This window comes from Budorcas taxicolor, chromosome 2 (assembly GCF_023091745.1).
Source record: "Budorcas taxicolor isolate Tak-1 chromosome 2, Takin1.1, whole genome shotgun sequence".
Lineage (NCBI taxonomy): Eukaryota > Metazoa > Chordata > Mammalia > Artiodactyla > Bovidae > Budorcas > Budorcas taxicolor.
This window is the reverse complement of record NC_068911.1, coordinates 138,957,496-138,976,129: the sequence shown is the minus strand read 5'-3', so window position 1 is coordinate 138,976,129 and position 18,634 is coordinate 138,957,496. Positions and strand designations below refer to the sequence as shown.

At 39.6% G+C, this 18,634-nt stretch overlaps 1 protein-coding gene across 2 annotated transcripts in view; it reads left to right on the top strand.

Annotated features, from left to right (window-relative positions):
* Nucleotides 1-18,634, top strand: part of CMKLR2 (chemerin chemokine-like receptor 2) — a 49,172-nt gene that overhangs the window by 13,966 nt on the left and 16,572 nt on the right. The window contains exon 1 of one of the 2 annotated variants that reach the window (XM_052636005.1): nt 16,905-17,027. The exons of the other annotated variant lie outside the window; for it this stretch is intronic. Within the exon in view, the coding sequence (XP_052491965.1) occupies nt 16,998-17,027 (30 nt within the window). The 5' untranslated portion in view covers nt 16,905-16,997. Of the gene's footprint in view, nt 1-16,904; nt 17,028-18,634 lie in introns of those variants that run through there. 2 annotated transcript variants of the gene reach the window in all.

The window sequence follows — 18,634 nt, the reverse complement described above, 5'->3', positions numbered from 1 at the left end:
GTGGCCAAAGTATTGCAGCTTCAGCTTCAGCATCAGTCCTTCCAATAAATACTCAGGACTGATTTCCTTTAAGATTGACTGGTTTGATCTCCCTGTAGTCCAAGGGACTCTCAAGAGTCTTCTCCAACACCACAGTTTGAAAGCATCAATTCTTCTGTGCTCAGTTTTCTTTATGGCCCAACTCTCACATCCATACATGACCACTAGAAAAATCATAGCTTTGACTAGACGGACCTTTGTTGGGAAAGTAATGTCTCTGCTTTTTAATATGCTGTCTAGGTTGGTCATAGCTTTTCTTCCAAGGAGCAAGCGTCTTTTAAGTTCATGGCTGCAGTCACCATCAGCAGTGATTTTGGAGCACCCCCCCAAAATAAAGTCTGTCACTGTTTCCATTGTTTCCCCATCTATCTGCCATGAAGTGATGGGTCGGGGTGCCATGATCTTCGTTTTTCGAATGTTGAGTTGTAAGCCAGCTTTTTCACTCTCTTTCACTTTCATCAAGAGGCTCTTTAGTTCCTCTTCACTTTCTGCCATAAGGGTGGTATCATCTGCTTATCTGAGGTTATTGATATTTCTTCTGGCAGTCTTGATTCCAGCTTGTGCTTAATCCAGCCTGGCGTTTCACATGATGTACTCTGTGTATAAGTTAGATAAGCAGGGTGACAGTATATAGCCTTGACCTACTCCTTTCCTGATTTGGAACCAGTCTGTTGTTCCACGTCTGGCTCTAACTGTTGCTTCTTGGCCTGCATACAGATATCTCAGGGGGGCCGGTCAGGTGGTCTGGTATTCCCATCTCTTTAATAATTTTCCACAGTTTGTTGTGATCCTCACAATCAAAGGCTTTAGTGTAGTCAATGAAGCAGAAGTAGATGTTTGTAATAAAAAAATATGGTACCTGTGACCACTGTTATTGATTTGCTGATGTAGAGGAGGAGAAAAGAAAAACATCTTTCTTCCTCTTCTTCTAGATTCTCAGCTGGAGCACCTATAAAAAATACAGGTTAATAGGAGGAAAGCATTCAGATTTTTAAATATAAGTTTCACATGACATACGAGCCTTCACAAGGAAATGAAGACCTAACGAAATAGTTAAGTTTGAGTGTTTTTATGCATACTAGGTTTGATGAAAAGTGAAGAGTCATCGAGATATGTGATAGGACAAAATGAATGTGAACTGAGAGTAGTAAATTGGGGGAAACTAGCAAGGCTGTTTATTCAGATTCCACTCAGTATCCTTCCTTCTTTGGAGATAAAGATGTTCCTTTCCTTAGAGCATAAGGAGAGCACCTTTCACTTGAGAATCTCATGTCCTGTGACTCAGGGGAGGGTCAGAAATCCTTCTTGCACCTGATGTTTCTCATACTCCTTCAGCTTAAACTATTGCATATGCCAAGGTGCCATTATTTTGGGCTAGCAGTAGAACCTCATCAGTATCTATGTTGGATTGAGGGGGGAAATGTGAAGTAGTACCTACAAATAACAAAATAGGAAATAGAAGTACACTATTAACAGAGAGAAGACTGGAGACAGAAGTATAGACGGCTATGTATCCGACACTGAGCTTCACTCCATTGCCAAGTTTTTCTCCTCACAACTTCCTGATACGATAGATATTATTATTATATTAACCCTATTTTTACAGATGGAGAAATTGCTGCTTAGAGCTTTTTTTTTTTTTTTTACTTTATTTTACTTTACAATAGATGGAACGATAACCCTGTCTGCTTAGAGCTTTTGACTGACTTTCCAAGGCCACACAGGTGAGAGACAGAGAGATAGCAGTGGGTGGTAGCGAGAATCCAGATCTTAGTTCTCTGCCCAGGAATTAGACCTGGGTTGAAAATCAGGAATCCCAGCCACTAGTTCACCAGGGGCTAGAGGCTAGAAACAAAATTCCCCTGGCCCTTGCCCCCTTTGAAAAGTGCATTTCTCAAGGAGGCAAAAACTGTAGAAACAGGTACAAAGTTTATTTTTAGAAATACAGTACACCAAGTGGCAGAGGACACAGAGAAATAGTTTGTTTCGTTAAGACAGAAGCAAGACAGAGATACACACCAGGAGAGAAAGGGTGTGAGCATCATGGCTGATGAGGAGGAGTGTGGTAAAGAGGTGGTTAAATCATTTAGGTAGGGCAGTTCTGGGTCTTTGTTTACCTTTGGCCAATTATCTGTCTTCTCCCACCCCCTATCTGTCCTAGGACCCTCCCCAACATGCATGTGCAACTTTTTCCCAAGATGGATTCCAGCCCAGGGGCCTATGGAGGGACCTTGGCATCACCTATGCTGGGGTGGTACCACCTCCTTTTTGACCCCTAAGGAGACTTTCTACACATGTGCAGTGACTCCCTTGGCCCGAGAATGGGAAATACGGGACCTCTTGGTCTGTTATTCCAACAGAGTTTAGCCTCTCTCTGTCCCTGCCATAACCATTATCTTAAAGTGTCCATAGGAGGCAAACTCCAGCTGTTACTTGCATTCCAAGATGGAAGTAAATATCTAGCCCAGAGCCTACCGGCCTCCTTGCTCAGAACTGTAAAATGTAGGCTAGCTGTAAATGCCTAGCCTGGAGCCCATCTATTTCCTGCCTCCAAAGTGGCATTGCAATTAGAAGCCAAGGTCTGCCTGACTCCAGGGCTGTCATTCCTACCCATCATAAAATGTGGCCCAGAAAGGATTCTGATTGTTTCTGGATTACATCAAAGCACATGGTGAGGAGGGACTGGTAGGGAAGAAGGTAGTTTACCCAGGGTAACAAGAAGAAAGAAGACAGGCAGGGAAGACTGGAGAAGGGGGTGTAGGAGTAAAAGTCAACTCTACATAAACACCCTCATGGGTTTAGTTATCTCAGGGAATAGCTAGGGCAGGGCAGGTCTCTCTGCTGATCTCATAGAACGGAAATTTCTTGGGTGGCCGCTGGGACTTCTCTTCATCCTGCTTTGGTGAGGCAAATGGTGTATCCTCAGGATGAGGAAGGCATCCTGTGTTCTCCAGCTGCAGCGCTGACCAGGCAAAGTGCCATGGCTAGCCAATTATTTTGAAGTTTGGAGGTGGCTAGAACATTGGCTTGGTTCCCCTTCTCTGAGTAGTGGCTGAAGGGATTAAGAGGCCTCAGTCCGACTGCAAAAAAAGAGAAAGCAAGAGAGATAAAATGAAAGCTGTACATATTTGAATGCTGTCTTAATGTCCTGGCTGTGTAAAACAATTGTACTAAGCTTCCAACAGTCATATCAAGGGCCTGGCTTTAACATACCATTCTTAAAGAGAGCAGATACGAATGAAGAGCGAAGGGAAAAGAGTCTGAGATCCCTAAATTTAGGAAGAATTTGCTTCAGCAGTACAACCTTGTGGTGGTATCCAGATTTTCTCTCCTTCAACCCTTCCCTGCTTGCCTGGTATTGTACTTCAACCAAGCCCTTGACCCCACCTCACCCCTTCCTCTAAATGTGTCCCCCTGTCCTAATGTTTAGTGGTATCATTACCCTAGGAGTAGAAGGTAAATTTAGATTTTGGAAATTCATGGCCAGAAAGAAACTTTATAGACACTTTTAAAAACACCTTACCACATCCCTACCTCCCTCTTCCTACTTCCGTTTGTCCTCCCAAGGTTAGACTAATACTGTTGGAATAAAGACCTATTAAAAGACCTGATTTGAAAAAAACAAACAAACAGGTAAATCATGACTCACATACAAATATAAAGTTAACCTGTTTCAAAGGCTTTTACTTAACTCATTAATTAATGATACAATCAGTTAAATGGGTTAAAAGGAGAATTCAAATTCTCACACATATATAGTATAGACCATCAGGACTGTTGAAATGGATTTATAAACAGTTGCAAAACTGGTCAATATTTATAGGACAATAATCAATTGCATCTCACTAGATACAATTCATTTGTATTTCTCTGGAGGAGATTATTTGCATTATGAAAAGTTGTCTGTAACTTTCATGATTGTAAAATACACAAAAGACAATGACAAGCAGAGAAAACCTGAAATAAAGCCCCACCATAAATCATGTTTTTCAGGATGTCTATATATCATAAATCGTGTCTGACAGTGTACCTCTGTATTAAGACCACTTGTACTTACTGATTTTATCTCCAATGTTCCACCTCAGTGTGTCAAGAACTTGAGGATTATGGTCCTTTTTGAGCAGTATGGTAAGATATCACTTTGAAAACACTTTAGATAATTTGCTGATCTTATTTACAAGGATAATTTTAGGTTGTTGGTTTTAGTCACTAAGTTGTGTCCAACTCTTGCAACCCCATGGACTATAGCCCACTAGGCTCCTCTGTCCATGGGATTCTCCAGGCAAGAATACTGGAGTGGGCTGCCATTTTTAGGTTACTCCATGTAAAATAACTAATTACAAATTTAAACAAATTATTTTGGATAAAAGTTGCCTAGGGAGCAAGCAGCTTTTTAGATTTGAAAATGAGAAGGTGGGTGCTGGACGGGAAGCTAAAGATGAAAAATTGAAGTCTCTTAGTGATATTTCGCTTGACGTTCTCTGTTTCTAAACTGGAAGTAGAAATAGTAAGGCTAGAAGAGCAGAATAAAAAGCGTGCCCTGAAACAACCACAGTGTACGCTTCTGGGGGACACTTTAGCCCTGTTAGCCACCAGCACTATCAGCCTCAGTGGTCTGCAAGGAAGTCATGATCATGAGAAAGCATTTGTTTCATGGTTAACACTTCCACCCAGGCCCAGGTGGGGAAATATCCAAATAGGACAAAATGGATCCCCCCATCCACCCACCCCCTCCCCGGCTACTGTGCCCTTTTTCCACATCTGTTTAGTTTCCTGTTGGTTCTTGCTCCAGTCCTGATTTCTGCATTCTGATTCCTGACTGTTCAGTCCCCTGCAGCGTTATTCATTTCTGGTTTCGTTGAGTATCGACCATTTATTAATAAATAAACTACAGGCTTTGATGTGTTGGCTTCATGTAGCTTCCTGATTTCATTCCTCCACATGTAGTGGAGCATTGGTTTTCCTAGTTTCAAGTCAGCTCGAAATTGTGCGGTGGTGGGTCCTCTCCTCCTAAGCCCTTAGTTGCCATTGTTCTTTTTTCCTCAAGGTCACCCTGTACCTGAGCGCCATAACAGGTTTGCATTCAAAAGGCTCTCTGCTGCCCCCTCCAGGAACCCAGAAGCATTACCTCAAACTGCTTCTCAACTCAGCTCCACCCAGATTAACTACTTGGCAGTTGAAATGATCACAGAATTCCAATTCTCTCAATTTACAGTAAGAAAGAAAAAGTAACCAAAAACAGTAAAACGAAGTTCTTTTTTGGCCATAATGATAGGAGCTGATGTGTAATAGATAGAATTATTCATCTATACTGAAATTCCCAGGTGGCGCTAGTGGTGAAGAACCTGCCTGCCAAAGCAGGAGACATAAGAGATAGGGGTTCAATCCCTGGGTCGGGAAAATCCCCTGGAGAAGGGAATGGCAACCTAATCCAGTATTCTTGCCTGGCGGATCCCATGGGCAGAGGAGCCAAGGATCAACCACAGGCCCTGGGCAGTGAGAGCACAGAGTCCTAACCACTGGCACTTCCCTGCCCCATTTGGTTTTACTATATGTATGTGTATATGTTGTTTCTCTGAATTGCTTGAGAGAAAGTTGCATACATTACGTCCCCTTTCCCCCATATTTTTCAGTGCCTATTTCTTAAGAACAAGGACATTCTCCTATCTAACCACTGTATATTTGCCAATTACAGTAAATTTAAAATTGATGCTGTATTTTGGGCACAATGATAAAGAATCCACCTGCTAATGCAGGAAGTGTCAGAGATGCAGGTTTGATTCCTGGGTCGGGAAGATCCCCTGGAGAAAGAAATGGCAACCTGCTCCAGTATTCTTGCCTGGAAAATTCCATGGACAAAGGAGTCTGGTGGTCTGTAGTTCAGGGAGTAGCAAAGAGTCGGACTCAACTGGGTGACTGAGCATACACACACACATAGTTGATTTATAATGTATTAGTTTCTGGTATACAGCACAGTGATTCATTTATACATATATATGCATTCTTTTTAATATATTTTCCATTATGGTTTATCACAGGATATTGAATATAGTTCTCTGTGCTATATAGTAGGACCTTGTTGTTTATCCATTCTATGTGTAATAGTTTTGATGCAATCCTTTTTAAAATCTAATCTATAGTCCATATTCTAGTTTTGTCAATTGATCTAGCAATGTTCTTTCTGGCTTTTTATTTTCCTCCAGTACAAGATACATGCCAGTATCACATGTCTCATTAAAACTGCCATGTTTCTCTAATCTGTTTCAATCCAGAACATTTACACAGGCTTTTTTGACTTTGATGACTCTGACATTTTTTAATGAAAACAGAACTTTAAAAAAAAAAATGTTCTTTATTTGAAGTTTGTCTGATACCCATCTTGCATTGCAGATTCAGTTCTCCTAGAAGAAAATTTTAATGGTCTTCTTCTAGTTTAAGACAGAGTTTAATGGTCAGATGTTTACTAGGTTATGCCCTTAGAATCAACATCTACATGTGGAATGGGAGGTGAGGGGGTGGGCATGGGGGACAACACAACCAGGCAGAGGGAGAGATTAAGCTGTAAGGTAGAAGTGACAACCATATTTGACTCTCGATGGACCTCTGAAACTAAAACGGACTCATCAGAATTACCCTTCACTGGTCCAAGGCGACCAGGCCTTCCTACTTCCATCTTAATCATTGTTGGCAGTTGGCTACTCTAGAAGGGTAGGACCTTGGGCCAAGGGCCTCTACGTAGTAGTAGAAGTCTCTGAAGGGCTGTTATTTATAGACGGAGGCACTCTCTTGACAGCTCTTCCAGGAGTGAGGACAACAAGATTGTCCTTATAGAGGGATCTGGAGAATGTGTTTCCATTCACCACATTTCACGATTAAAATCAGATTTTTTCACTTCTATCTGGATGACTGCTATGTATATGTATACATATACATGTATATTTTCTTTTTTATTGGAATGGGCTATGATCCATAGTGTCACAAAGAATCAGACACAACTGAAGTGACTTAGCACATATGCATGCACATAGTAGGTTTACAAGGTTGAGTTACAATAATTTCTGCTATACAGCAAAATGACCCAGTTATATATACAGTTTTTAACATTCTTTTCCATTATGGTTTATCCTAGCGCTTTTCTGAATCTTTTGAAAGTTAGATTGTAGACTTCAGCCCTAAAAACTTCAGCATTTACCTAGAATAAAGAAGATTGTCGTACAAAACAATATCATTAACATACCTAAGAAAATGAATAAAATATCTTAATGATATTCAATTCATATTAAAATTCTCCCTATTATTCTCAAAATATCTTTCATAGCTTTTTAAAATCAGTATCTAATCAATCATATTAAATTGCTAATCATATTAAACTCCCTTTTCTCTTTTTAACTAGAATAATCACTCTTTTTCCATGACAAAAGCCATTCTAAGGAGATGGGGTCTGATGTCTTGAAGAACCTTCCTATTTTTGAGTGCTTTTTTTTTTTTTTCAAATTTAAGAGTCATAAGACTTAATGTTGCAAGAACTGAGGATTGCTTTTTCTTAGATGATTTTAAGTATTAATACAGATGAAATAATTTTGAAAGATGTGAACTATCTTTGTTGGTGAAGGACAGGTAAGCCTGACATGCTGCAGTCCAGTTCAGTTCAGTTGTTCAGTCATGTCCAATTCTCTGTGACTCCATGGACTGTAATACGCCAGGCTTCTCTGTCCATCACCAACTCCCAGAACTTGCTCAAACTCATGTCCATCAAATCAGTGATGCCATCCAACCATCTCATCCTCTGCCGTCCCCTTCTCCTCAGTCTTTCCCAGCATCAGGGTCTTTCCTAATGAGTCAGTTCTTCCCATCAGATGACCAAAGTATTGGAGCTTCCCCTTCAGCATCAGTCCTTCCAATGAATATTCAGGTCCGATTTCCTCTAGGATGGACTGCTTGGATCTCCTTGTCCAAGGGACTCTCAAGAGTCTTCTACAACACCCTAGTTCAAAAGCATCAATTCTTCAGCACTCAGCTTTCTTTATAGTCCAACTCTCACGTCCTTACATGACTACTGGAAAAACCATAGCTTTGACTAGACAGACCTTTGTTGGGAAAGTAATGTCTCTGCTTTTTAATATGCTGTCTAGGTTGGTCACAGCTTTTCTTCCAAGGAGCATCTTTTAATTTCATGGCTGTAGTCACCATCAGCAGTGATTTTGGAGCCCCCCAAAATAAAGTCTCTCACTGTTTCCATTGTTTCCCCATCTATTTGCCATGAAGTGATGGGACCACATGCCACGATCTTAGTTTTTTTTTAATGTTGAGTGAGTTCTAAGCCAGCTTTTTCACTTTCCTCTTTCACTTTCATCAAGAGGCTCTTTATTTCTTCTTTGCTTTCTGCCATAAGGGTGGTGTCATCTGCATATCTGAGGTTACTGATATTTCTCCTGACAATCTTGATTCCAGCTTGTGCTTCATCCAGCCTGGCATTTCTCATGGTGTACTCTGCATACAAGTTAAATAAGAAGGGTGACAATATACATCGTTGACATACTCCTTTCAGTTCATGGGGTCACAAACAGTCAGACACGACTGAGTGAGCAACAACAATCTTTTTTAGAATCGTAATTGAAGGCCTACTTTATATCCATTATTAATTAAAGGGAGTCAAAGAGGAATAAAGAGATAAAATGGTTTTTATACCATTTTTATTACATTTTTACAAAATTTAGTCAATATTTGTGCACAAGTGTGTTTGTATGTGAAAACATAACTAGATTCTATTTAACTTTCACATCTTCTCTAACAAAAAGTAAAGCAAAATAAAAAGCTACTTAGTATTTCTATAATTTTTTAAAACAGGAAATGAAAGACTCATTATCTCACCCTATCATATTATGTTGTTTCATAATCATATTACTAAAGATTTTTAGTCCTTTCAACTTAGCACTCATTATGAACAGCTCTTATCTTCTTAAAATATTATGATTCATTCATTATAACAGATTAAGAAAGGTATGAGACGCAAGAATGTTTTCAGATTATTTCCAAACAGGTTTTTTTTTTACCTAATGTCCTTCAGTTGAGCTAGTTATGAATTTTCTGATGGAAAATAAGTTTATTTCTGCTAGGTGTTTATCAGAACACTTGCAAAATTTGTTGTTGCCACATCTTTTCAGCTAACAAGAATACTTTTCTGTCTCTTCCTTCTTTTCTCCTTTCTTCTATTTTTAACAGAAAGAATTTACCATTAAACCTATATTTTTACCCAAACTAAGATATATCCCATAAAAACTAAAAGAAGTGGGAAACCTAAATATAAAACTAAATATTTAATGTTATGAATAGGATAAAATATAATAGACAGCAGGTCAATTTTGCCTGTTTTGAGCTAATCTATTTTGGTTCAGCACCATTCTTTGAGTGCCGATTATGTTTAGGTTCCTGTACTGGACTGTACAGTCCCTGTACTGTGTGAGTCACAAATTTCATTAATTCATTTATTTATTCATTCATTTTTATGGTGTCTAGAACTAAAGCAAGTTTAGAAAAGAGAAGGAAATGGTGGGAAAAATATATGTTTTTCCATAGAGATTTATTAAGTGGTTATTCCTCTTCTTTGATTTCATAAGCTGAATTTTTAAAAGAACACCATGCTGTTTCAGTCAAATGGTTTCCAGACACACAAAATATGCCAATTCAAACTCCCTATGAGCAAAATTAGTGACATGAGCAAAATTAGTAGAGTAAGGATCTCAGAAAATTCTTTTTCACAGAAGCTGCAATAAACTGGCAAATGGTCAGAATCAAATTTTTCAGAACTCTGGAAATTACCCAAAGACTTGCAACAATCTGGGGAGTGTTTGTCAGAGAGAAAGAGGAGGAAGAGAAAGGAGAGGAGGAAAAACAGCTCAATCTCAGTGAAAGAAATGAGTTTTCTGTCTTAAAAAAAATTTTTTTTTTTAAATTTTTTGGCCACACCACTCAGCAGGTAAGATCCTAGTTCCCTAATCAGGGATCAAAACCATGCTCCCTGCATTTGAAGCATGGTTTCTTAACTTCTGGACCACTAGGCAAGTCCCTCTGTGGCATTTTTAACTTTCCCTAGTCCCATCTCATACTCTCCTGCTTTATGATATTCTTAAAACCCAACAGCCTGCTGGTGAAGGGTGAAGAACAGCAGCCTTAGAGCCAAGGGAAGGGACAGAAAGGGGCTGAAGCTCTTTCAAAGCTTCATCCCCAGAGAATTATGGTATGGCCTGTCTGTTGCATAGGAATTTTCCCTGGAAAATTCCACTTGCTGGGTGATTTATTTGACTTAACTCAGAGCTCATTCAGCGTGAAAATTTTTTTCCCCATAAGCATTTTTCAAAAAAAGTACAGGCAGTTACTTAACTTTGCAGCTGCCTGAGGTGATGGATACCAGTTGGGTGAAAACATTAGACTAACCAAAAAATTAAAAACTGGGAATGAGACATACAGAGGGTCTTTTTGAAGCTTCTGAATCAAGAAGGCCACACACATGTATGGATTGTGCTCATGCCCACGGCTCTGTGCATTGCCAAGACTGACCTGAAAAGGCTCTAAGCTCTCACCTCTCGATGACCTTAAGATTCTGTGTAAGGGAGGTGAAGGCTAAGGCAGAGCTGAAAAATGCACCCCCCCTCCCAACACGTACATAGAGCCTCTCACCAAAAGCTGGGATACTTGTTGGTTCTAGGCATTTAAGGAAATTTCCAGGTCCTGAAACTCTGAGTTGATACATATTAGATCTTCTCCATTCCTCATTTTTAGCCTTTCTTTCATATCTTGCATATCATCATCTTTCTATGCTACATTTTGGATAACTTCTTCAGATGTGTCTTCTAGTTTACATTCTCCCTTCAACTGGGTATAAACTACAATTTTGTGTATCCACTAAATTAAATTCCAAGGTTAACTTTGTAATTTCTAAAAGTACTACTTTATTTATTTATTTATTGGCCATGTCGTGTGGGTTCTTAGCTCCCCAACCAAGGTTGGAACCCATGCCTTCGCATTGGGAGCTCTGAGTCTTAACCACAGGACCACCAGGGATATCCCTCTATTTGATTCTTTGTAAAACTTTCTTTTCCAAAAATCAATAATCTGCCTAAAATTTGAGTGGTTATTGGTGCTTCTGTCCTTTGTATTCAGTGTTTTAAATTGTTCTGCTAAATTTCTCTTCTCTTGTGTATAAGATGGAAAGACTAGAGTAGATTGTCTCTATTATCTTATCTCACTTCAAGGACTATGATTCTATGGTGTTTAGCCACCCTGACTCCAACCACTTTCAAAGAAATTAAAGAATTGAAACTCATCTGTAAGGGAAGAGAACTCTCATTCCACAAACAATAATGGAAAAAGAATAAAAGTAACAGAAATGACAACCAGATATTTGGGGGTGAACCTAGATAGCATATTGAAAAGCAGAGACATTACTTTGCCAACAAAGGTCCATCTAGTTAAGGCTATGGTTTTTCCAGTGGTCATGTATGGATGTGAGAGTTGGACTGTCAAGAAAGCTGAGCGCCAAAGAATTGATGCTTTTGAATTGTGGTGTTGGAGAAGACTCTTGAGAGTCCCTTGGACTGCAAGGAGATCCAACCAGTCCATTCTGAAGATCAGCCCTGGGATTTCTTTGGAAGGAATGATGCTAAAGCTGAAACTCCAGTACTTTGGCCACCTCATGCGAAGAGTTGACTCATTGGAAAAGACTCTGATGGTGGGAGGGATTGGGGGCAGGAGGAGAAGGGGACGACAGAGGATGAGATGGCGACGACAGAGGATGAGATGGCTGGATGGCATCACTGACTCGATGGAGGTGAGTCTGAGTGAACTCGGGAGTTGGTGATGGACAGGGAGGCCTGGTGTGCTGCAATTCATGGGGTCGCAAAGAGTTGGACACGACTGAGTGACTGAACTGAGCTGAACTGATGGGATATAAGAAGATTGTTTCCCTTCATTGCACATCACATATGAAAGAACTGTTCTAGTCTTTTCTCTCTATCCTTCATGCTACCCTATCCATCTTAAACACTTAGCAGAAAAAATTAATTAAAAAAAAATAAAACATGTAGATGGATAGAAGACCATGGCTAAGCCACAGAATCAGCTGTACATCCTGATCCCTAGCCCGGAGTGCCATCAAACTGTACCAAGTACTCTACAGGGTTGGCAGAACTTTAGACATTAAGTCCAGTCACGTTTGATGTCAGAAAAACCTTCAGCTTATTGTTGTCTCATTAAACATCTCTTAAGAATGAGATCTGCACCATCATCTGACAAAGCTTTGTACTTGACCGAAAGCTCCATGGCTTCATTTCATTACTATTCAGCACTGTTTCACCGGGGCCTTGAACAGATAGGAGATATTCAGAAAATACCTATTAAATGAACAAATGCCACTTTTAACAGCTATTTATAATCTTAAAGTTTTGCTTTATATTGAGTTAAAATGTCTCTTTCCCTCATAGTCTTAGCTTTACCCTCTGGCCAGATAAAATATTTCCCGCATCTGCATGAAAAAAATGTTACCCTGCTCTTTCTTTTCCAGAATAAATAGCTAGAACCAGGTCATCCAAAACTCCTCCCATGATGTCATTTTAAGCTTTCCCTTCATCCTGTTCCCTCTCTTCTGGACATGTTCCAGTGTATCCTTCTTCATAAATTGAATTTCCAGGAAAGAACACAGTACCTCCAGGTGCATTCTGACAACTCAAGCAGAGTTGGACAAATACTCCCTCAATTCTATCAAAACAGCCAAGGGCAAATTCACTCCTTCTGTTTTTCTAAACTGCCGCATCCCTTTCTTAACTTTCATTAAGCTCATGGTCAAGGAGAAAGCATGTGTTAGGCAGAAATTTAGCATGTCCAGAGGTCAGAAGAGGTTACCCAAGGGCACTGATCTCAGTACATTTGGTGAATGGTGCCCATCCCATGGAAATGCAGGTGAAGGGGGCTGAGGGGAAACCTCCCTCCTCATGGATGGTGTAAAGGCATGGAATAAACCATTAGTTCATAGGTATGTATCTCTTAGTTCATAGGTATGTATCTCTTTAATGTAGGCTTACCAAATCCATTTTAGGGAAATAATTCAGTCCTGTGACTGCTGTCTAAGCACATCACAGCCGGGAAAACCTGTCTGAGAAGATGATTTGCTTTGTGCTGTAACTGGCATAAAGTTCAGTTGCAGGTATTGCTTAACAAGCGAGTTCTGAAGTGAAAGAAGATAGGTAAATTCTAAAGGACATTCTGGACACTGCCTTTCAGCCCCATTTTCCAGGTCAGTATGGTGGAATTAGACTTTTTTAAAAGCAGTAGAATAACAATTCTGAATATCTCTCTAGAACCTTCAAAACTTTATGTTGAATGAAAGCAAAACTAAAGTGTTTTAGACTCAAGGTATCTATGGTTAGTATTATATGACTCTTCTTAAGTGTCATTGAAGTGGAGCTTAGAAATGCCAGGGTTTTTTCTTTTAATAAATAGTCACATGAGTTATTAAAGATAGTTTCAGGGAATCAGACTTTAGACTTGAAGTAGTTTATCTGACTTTATCTTGTTAGAGAATATCTGTGATTTGCAGAAAAGAAAGAGGAACTTGTTCTAAAACTAGAATTTTTAAAAAGAGATTTTATTGCATCAAGGATATCAAGTGGTTTGCTACTGAGTTTCATCCGAGTTCCTTGTCAGGAAATATACTGCCTACATTTTGTTCATTTAATACATATATTGTGTTATTTATATACGTGCCCAGATATTTTCTGACTGCTCCCTTGTGCTTGAGTACTTGGAGAAGTACTTGGCTTTTGAATTATCCAAAGTACAGACTGTCTCCAACTTACAATGATTCAACTTAACGATTTTTTCACTTTACAATTGTGTGAAGGTGATACACATTCAGTAGAAATTCTACTTCCAATTTTTTAAAGATTTTTTTTTAATGTTTATTTTTATTTTTTTATTTGGGTCTGCCAGGTCTCAGTTGCAGCATGCGGGATCTTCAATCTTTGCTGTGGCATGTGGGGTCCTTTAGTTGGAGCATAGAAGCTCTTAGTTGCAGCATATGGGATCCAGTTCCCCAACCAGGTGCCCTGTGCTGAACTATGTCTTAGCCACTGGACCACCAGAGAAGTCCCTGTACTTTGAATTTTGATCTTTTCCCAGCTAGCAGTGTATAGTGTATGATATACTTCTATACTCTGTTGTGATGTTGGGCAGCGGCAGCAGCCTCTCCCAGGCAGCCAAGTGATCTCCAGGGTAAACAACCACTCCGTGCCCAGACAACCATCTGTTTTTCACTTTCAGCATAGTATTCAGTATACTACATGAGCTCTTCAACACTTTATTATAAAATAGGCTTTGTGTTAGATGATTTTGCCCAGCTGTAGGCTAAGTATTCTGAGCATGTTTTTAAGGTCAGCTGGCTAAGCTGTAATGTTCCTAAGGTTATGTGTATTAAATGCATTTTTGACTTAAAATATTTTCAAGTTATGATGGGTTTCCCTGATGGCTCAGACAATAAGAAATCTGCCTGCAGTGTTGGAGACCCAGGTTCAATCCCTGGTTAGGAAAGATCCGCTGGAGAAAGGAATGACTGCCCACTCCAGTATTCTTGCCTGGAGAATTCCATGGGCAGAGGAGCCTGGTGGGCAACAGGCCATGGGGTTGCAAAGAGTTGGACATGACTGAATGACTAATACTTTCACTTTTTCACCATCAGGATATAAACCTGATCAAGGAAGATCTGTACTGAGATCATATATGCCTACATATACCAGATATATACCTATGTCTTTTTCATGAACCACCATACTAGTGACCTTGAGAAGATCAATTTATTTTCCTGAAGTACCAGAGGCAAGGTGTTTCTGAGGCAAGGTGACTAATACTAAATATAAAAGAAACAAATTAAATATATTAAAATTATTTACTGAATATTTTTACTGTGTTCAGAACCAGTGTGCAAAATAACATAGTTGAGGTCTCAAAAGTGGTTCTTGGGACTTCCCTGGTGGTCCAATGGCTAAGACTCCATGCTTCCAATACAGTGAGCCCAGGTTTGACCCCGGTCAGGCAACTAGATTCCACATGCTGCAACAAAGAGTTCAAATGCCAGACTAAAGATCCCACATGCTGCAGCTAAGACTCAGTGCAGCCAAATAAATAAAATACATATATATGTATTTTTTTTAAGTGGTTCTTGCCTCGATTTTCTACCACTGGTCAGAGAGTAAGTAAATGTTAAAAATGGCCATACTTTAAAATGAGCTAAGAATAAGGAAAATAGCTTTCAAAATAAAATCATATGTTTTATCAGTATCTTCCTACCTCCCTTGTCTTTCCCCTCTTGCCTTCCTCCCTCCCTCCTTTCCTTCCTTCTGTCATTTGTCCAGGAAAAAAGAGGAGGAAATAAACAGGAATATGGGCTATGTGAATAAATACTGTCTCTCCCTACTTTCCAATTATGCAAACTTAAATACTGTATGGAGATCTAGTTAGGAAGGGGGAGTCTCATGTTTTCTGCAGTTCTATGACAATTTCAGGCATGGCTGTGTGTTTATAAACTTTTCTTGCAGATGTTACATTTTATGAACTGTGACTCACCAAGGGTGGTACTAGTGTCTAGATGGAAAGAAATCTCTGAGGGATGAAGGATTACACAAGTCTGGTTCACTCAGAACCCGAGATATTTGAATAGAATATTTCCTGGGGGGAAAAAAAAGCAACAAAATTTTGCCACACTTAAATGAATTCAAATCCTTTTTTTTTTTTTAAGAGAATGAGGGAGGGACAGCATTCTTGTCTGGGGAGGTTTTGTTTTCATTTGCAAAGTGTTTTTAATTTGTGTAGGCTTTTTGTTTTGGGCTTTGGTCCATATTTGCATTCCAGTGTTCAAAAACACCACTTGCTAGTAGACATTTTTTGAATACTCACTCTAGGCAAAGCACCAGATTTGATGCTACTTGGAGGCACAGAGAATAAAAGGGCTAGAATACTTTGTACTGCCATATTTGATCTTCTCGTAAAAGTTTAAACTCAATGTCACCTGTATCTTTCAGATTTGGCACCTGGGATCCTAAGTAGGAAGGTAATTCATACAAAGTCATAGAACTAATGACACGTAGGACAAAAACTTAGAAACATCTTTCCTGAGTTCCAATGTTCTTTCAACACACCAGGCTACCTAATACCAATGAACATCAATGGGGTCAAGCATCATGACACCAAAAATCTCAGTAAACGAAACGAATACAAGAAGTTCATGCTGAACAAAATATCAAAATTTTAAGTGGAGTCAGGATCTGACCCTGTACTTGCATGATCCAACTTCACTTGCCTCACCCAAGTCTTGGCCCTATATCATGTAATCTGAATTTGTGGAGGGACCAATGGGGAAAGCCAATATGAAAATATTCTGGGACTGGGATGTAAATAGAGTCACATGTCCAGATGTTCAGAGATGGATCACACACGATCCACGTAGTAGTGTACTGAGATAAAATAGCTCTCATTTGTTTCAATAAGACACATATTGAAGACAAGAGGAAAAACTTGAGATGCGATGGTGGGTCATGCTAACCTCTAGGGGACAAGAACCCCGTTTCCCTCATGAGCTCTGCAAGGTGAGGACAAAGTGGAGTCATGAGAGTCTCACAATGAGGTTTGGTTGGAGGGCTTTGATCAGAACTAGAAACTGGGTTAAATTTTTCTTCCTCTTTCTGATTTTCTTCTCTTTCTCACCCATGTCCTGTGCTTGAAGTGATAGTCCAGGTCCTAGATATACACCATTTGAAAATACTCTTGCCCTTTGTAGGACAAGAAGAAATCACAGTGGAGTCCTGGGGGAAAAGAAGAGGCTCTTGGGCAAATGCAGTACCTATGTGGTCCAGGCCGCAAGGGGACTTGAGACTTGGCCTGCGGTGGAGCATTAAAGAATAGGCATTTCCTGGATGTCCTCAGAACACAGCTGCCATGGCTGGGTGAGCACTGGTTTAGGTTCCTGGTCTGGTAATTTTGTTCTTCACGTTTCTACATTCGCAGTAACTGTAACAGCAGAGTTAGAACCAAGCCCAGGAATAGAACAGATTCTGGGTAAATATGAATCTCTGGCGCAGCCCTAATGTGCAGCCACAACAGAAGCTCAAAGACAAAAACTTCTCATAAGCTGAGTCCACCCGGCCTGGAGGTGGGGGTATGGGGTGAGGAATGGTGAGAAAGGGTCTGATTAAAAAACAGTGTAGCTACTTTTTTTTTGCTTCATGGCAAGCAGGATTTCAAGTCCTTGACCAGGGATGACCAGGGATTGAACCCGTGCCCCCTGCAACAGAAGATCAGAGTCTTAACCACTGGATGGCTAGGGAAGTCCCCAAAGCACCTTTCTTTTCTTATGTCATTCTGAACTTCCTCCTGTCTAATCCTCCTCACTTGCAAGGAAGAGGGGTTTATTTATTTTGCTTTTTATTCAGCCAATTATGGCTCTAGAAAAGAAAAGTAGAATTATTCTCTAATTTCAGTGTTGTACTTAGAAACTATTGCTTTAAACACTCTGGAGAAAGGATTCTTATACCTTGGGTGCCTAGAGGGTAAGAACTTGGGCACTTACACATTTTAGTAAGAATCTAACCATTCTAACTTGCCAACTGAATGGTTTTTGCAATTTCCTCAAGCTTCCTCACCTTCAGTTTCCCAATCAGTAAGTAGAGAATAAAAGCTCAAAAGTAATATCTATTATCATAGATTCTTGTCCTTGATGGATGATGTTAAAGACCCTCTAAATACAGATGTCAATACCTTCTAAAATGTCCCCATCAGCAGCCATGCAGCCCCCTTTGTGCCCACCCTGTGCCATGGATCTCTTTGTTTGTTTGTTGGCTGATAGATTTTGAACGGCTGTAAGTTGTGGGTTCTACTAAGCCAAACTTTTCCTAGCTATTGTGCCAAGTAATTTTTTGCCCTAGCTTCTACATTGGAACCACACAGAATAAATGTTTTATTTTTTCTTCATCTTCAGGTATGTGAAAAGAGCTCTCAGACCTCCTTTATTTTTAATTTTTTTATATTGGAGTATATTTCAGGTGTACAGTAAAGTGATTCAGTTATATATATATATATACGCAAGTCTTTTTTTTTTTTTAATTCTTTCCCCATTTACGTTATTATAGAATATTGAGTAGCACTTCCTGTGCTATACAGTAGGTCCTTGTTGGTTATCTGTTTTAAATATAGCAGTGTGCACTTGTCAGTCCCAAGCTCCCAATCTATGTCTCCTCCCGACCTGTCCCAGCTGGTAACCATAAATTCATTCTCTAAATCTGTGAGTCTGTGTTTTATAAATAAGTTAATTTGTATCACTTTTTTTAATTCAACATGTAAGCAATATCTTGTGGTATTTGTCTTTCTCTGTCTGACTTCACTCAGTCTGATAGACTCCAGTTCCATCCATTTTGCTACAAACAGCATTTTATTCTTTTAAATGACTAAATAATATCAATTGTACATATACACCACATCTTCTTTATCCATTCAACTGTTGATAGACGCTTACACTGGTTCCATGGCTTGGCTATTGTAAACAGCCTTCCTTTCT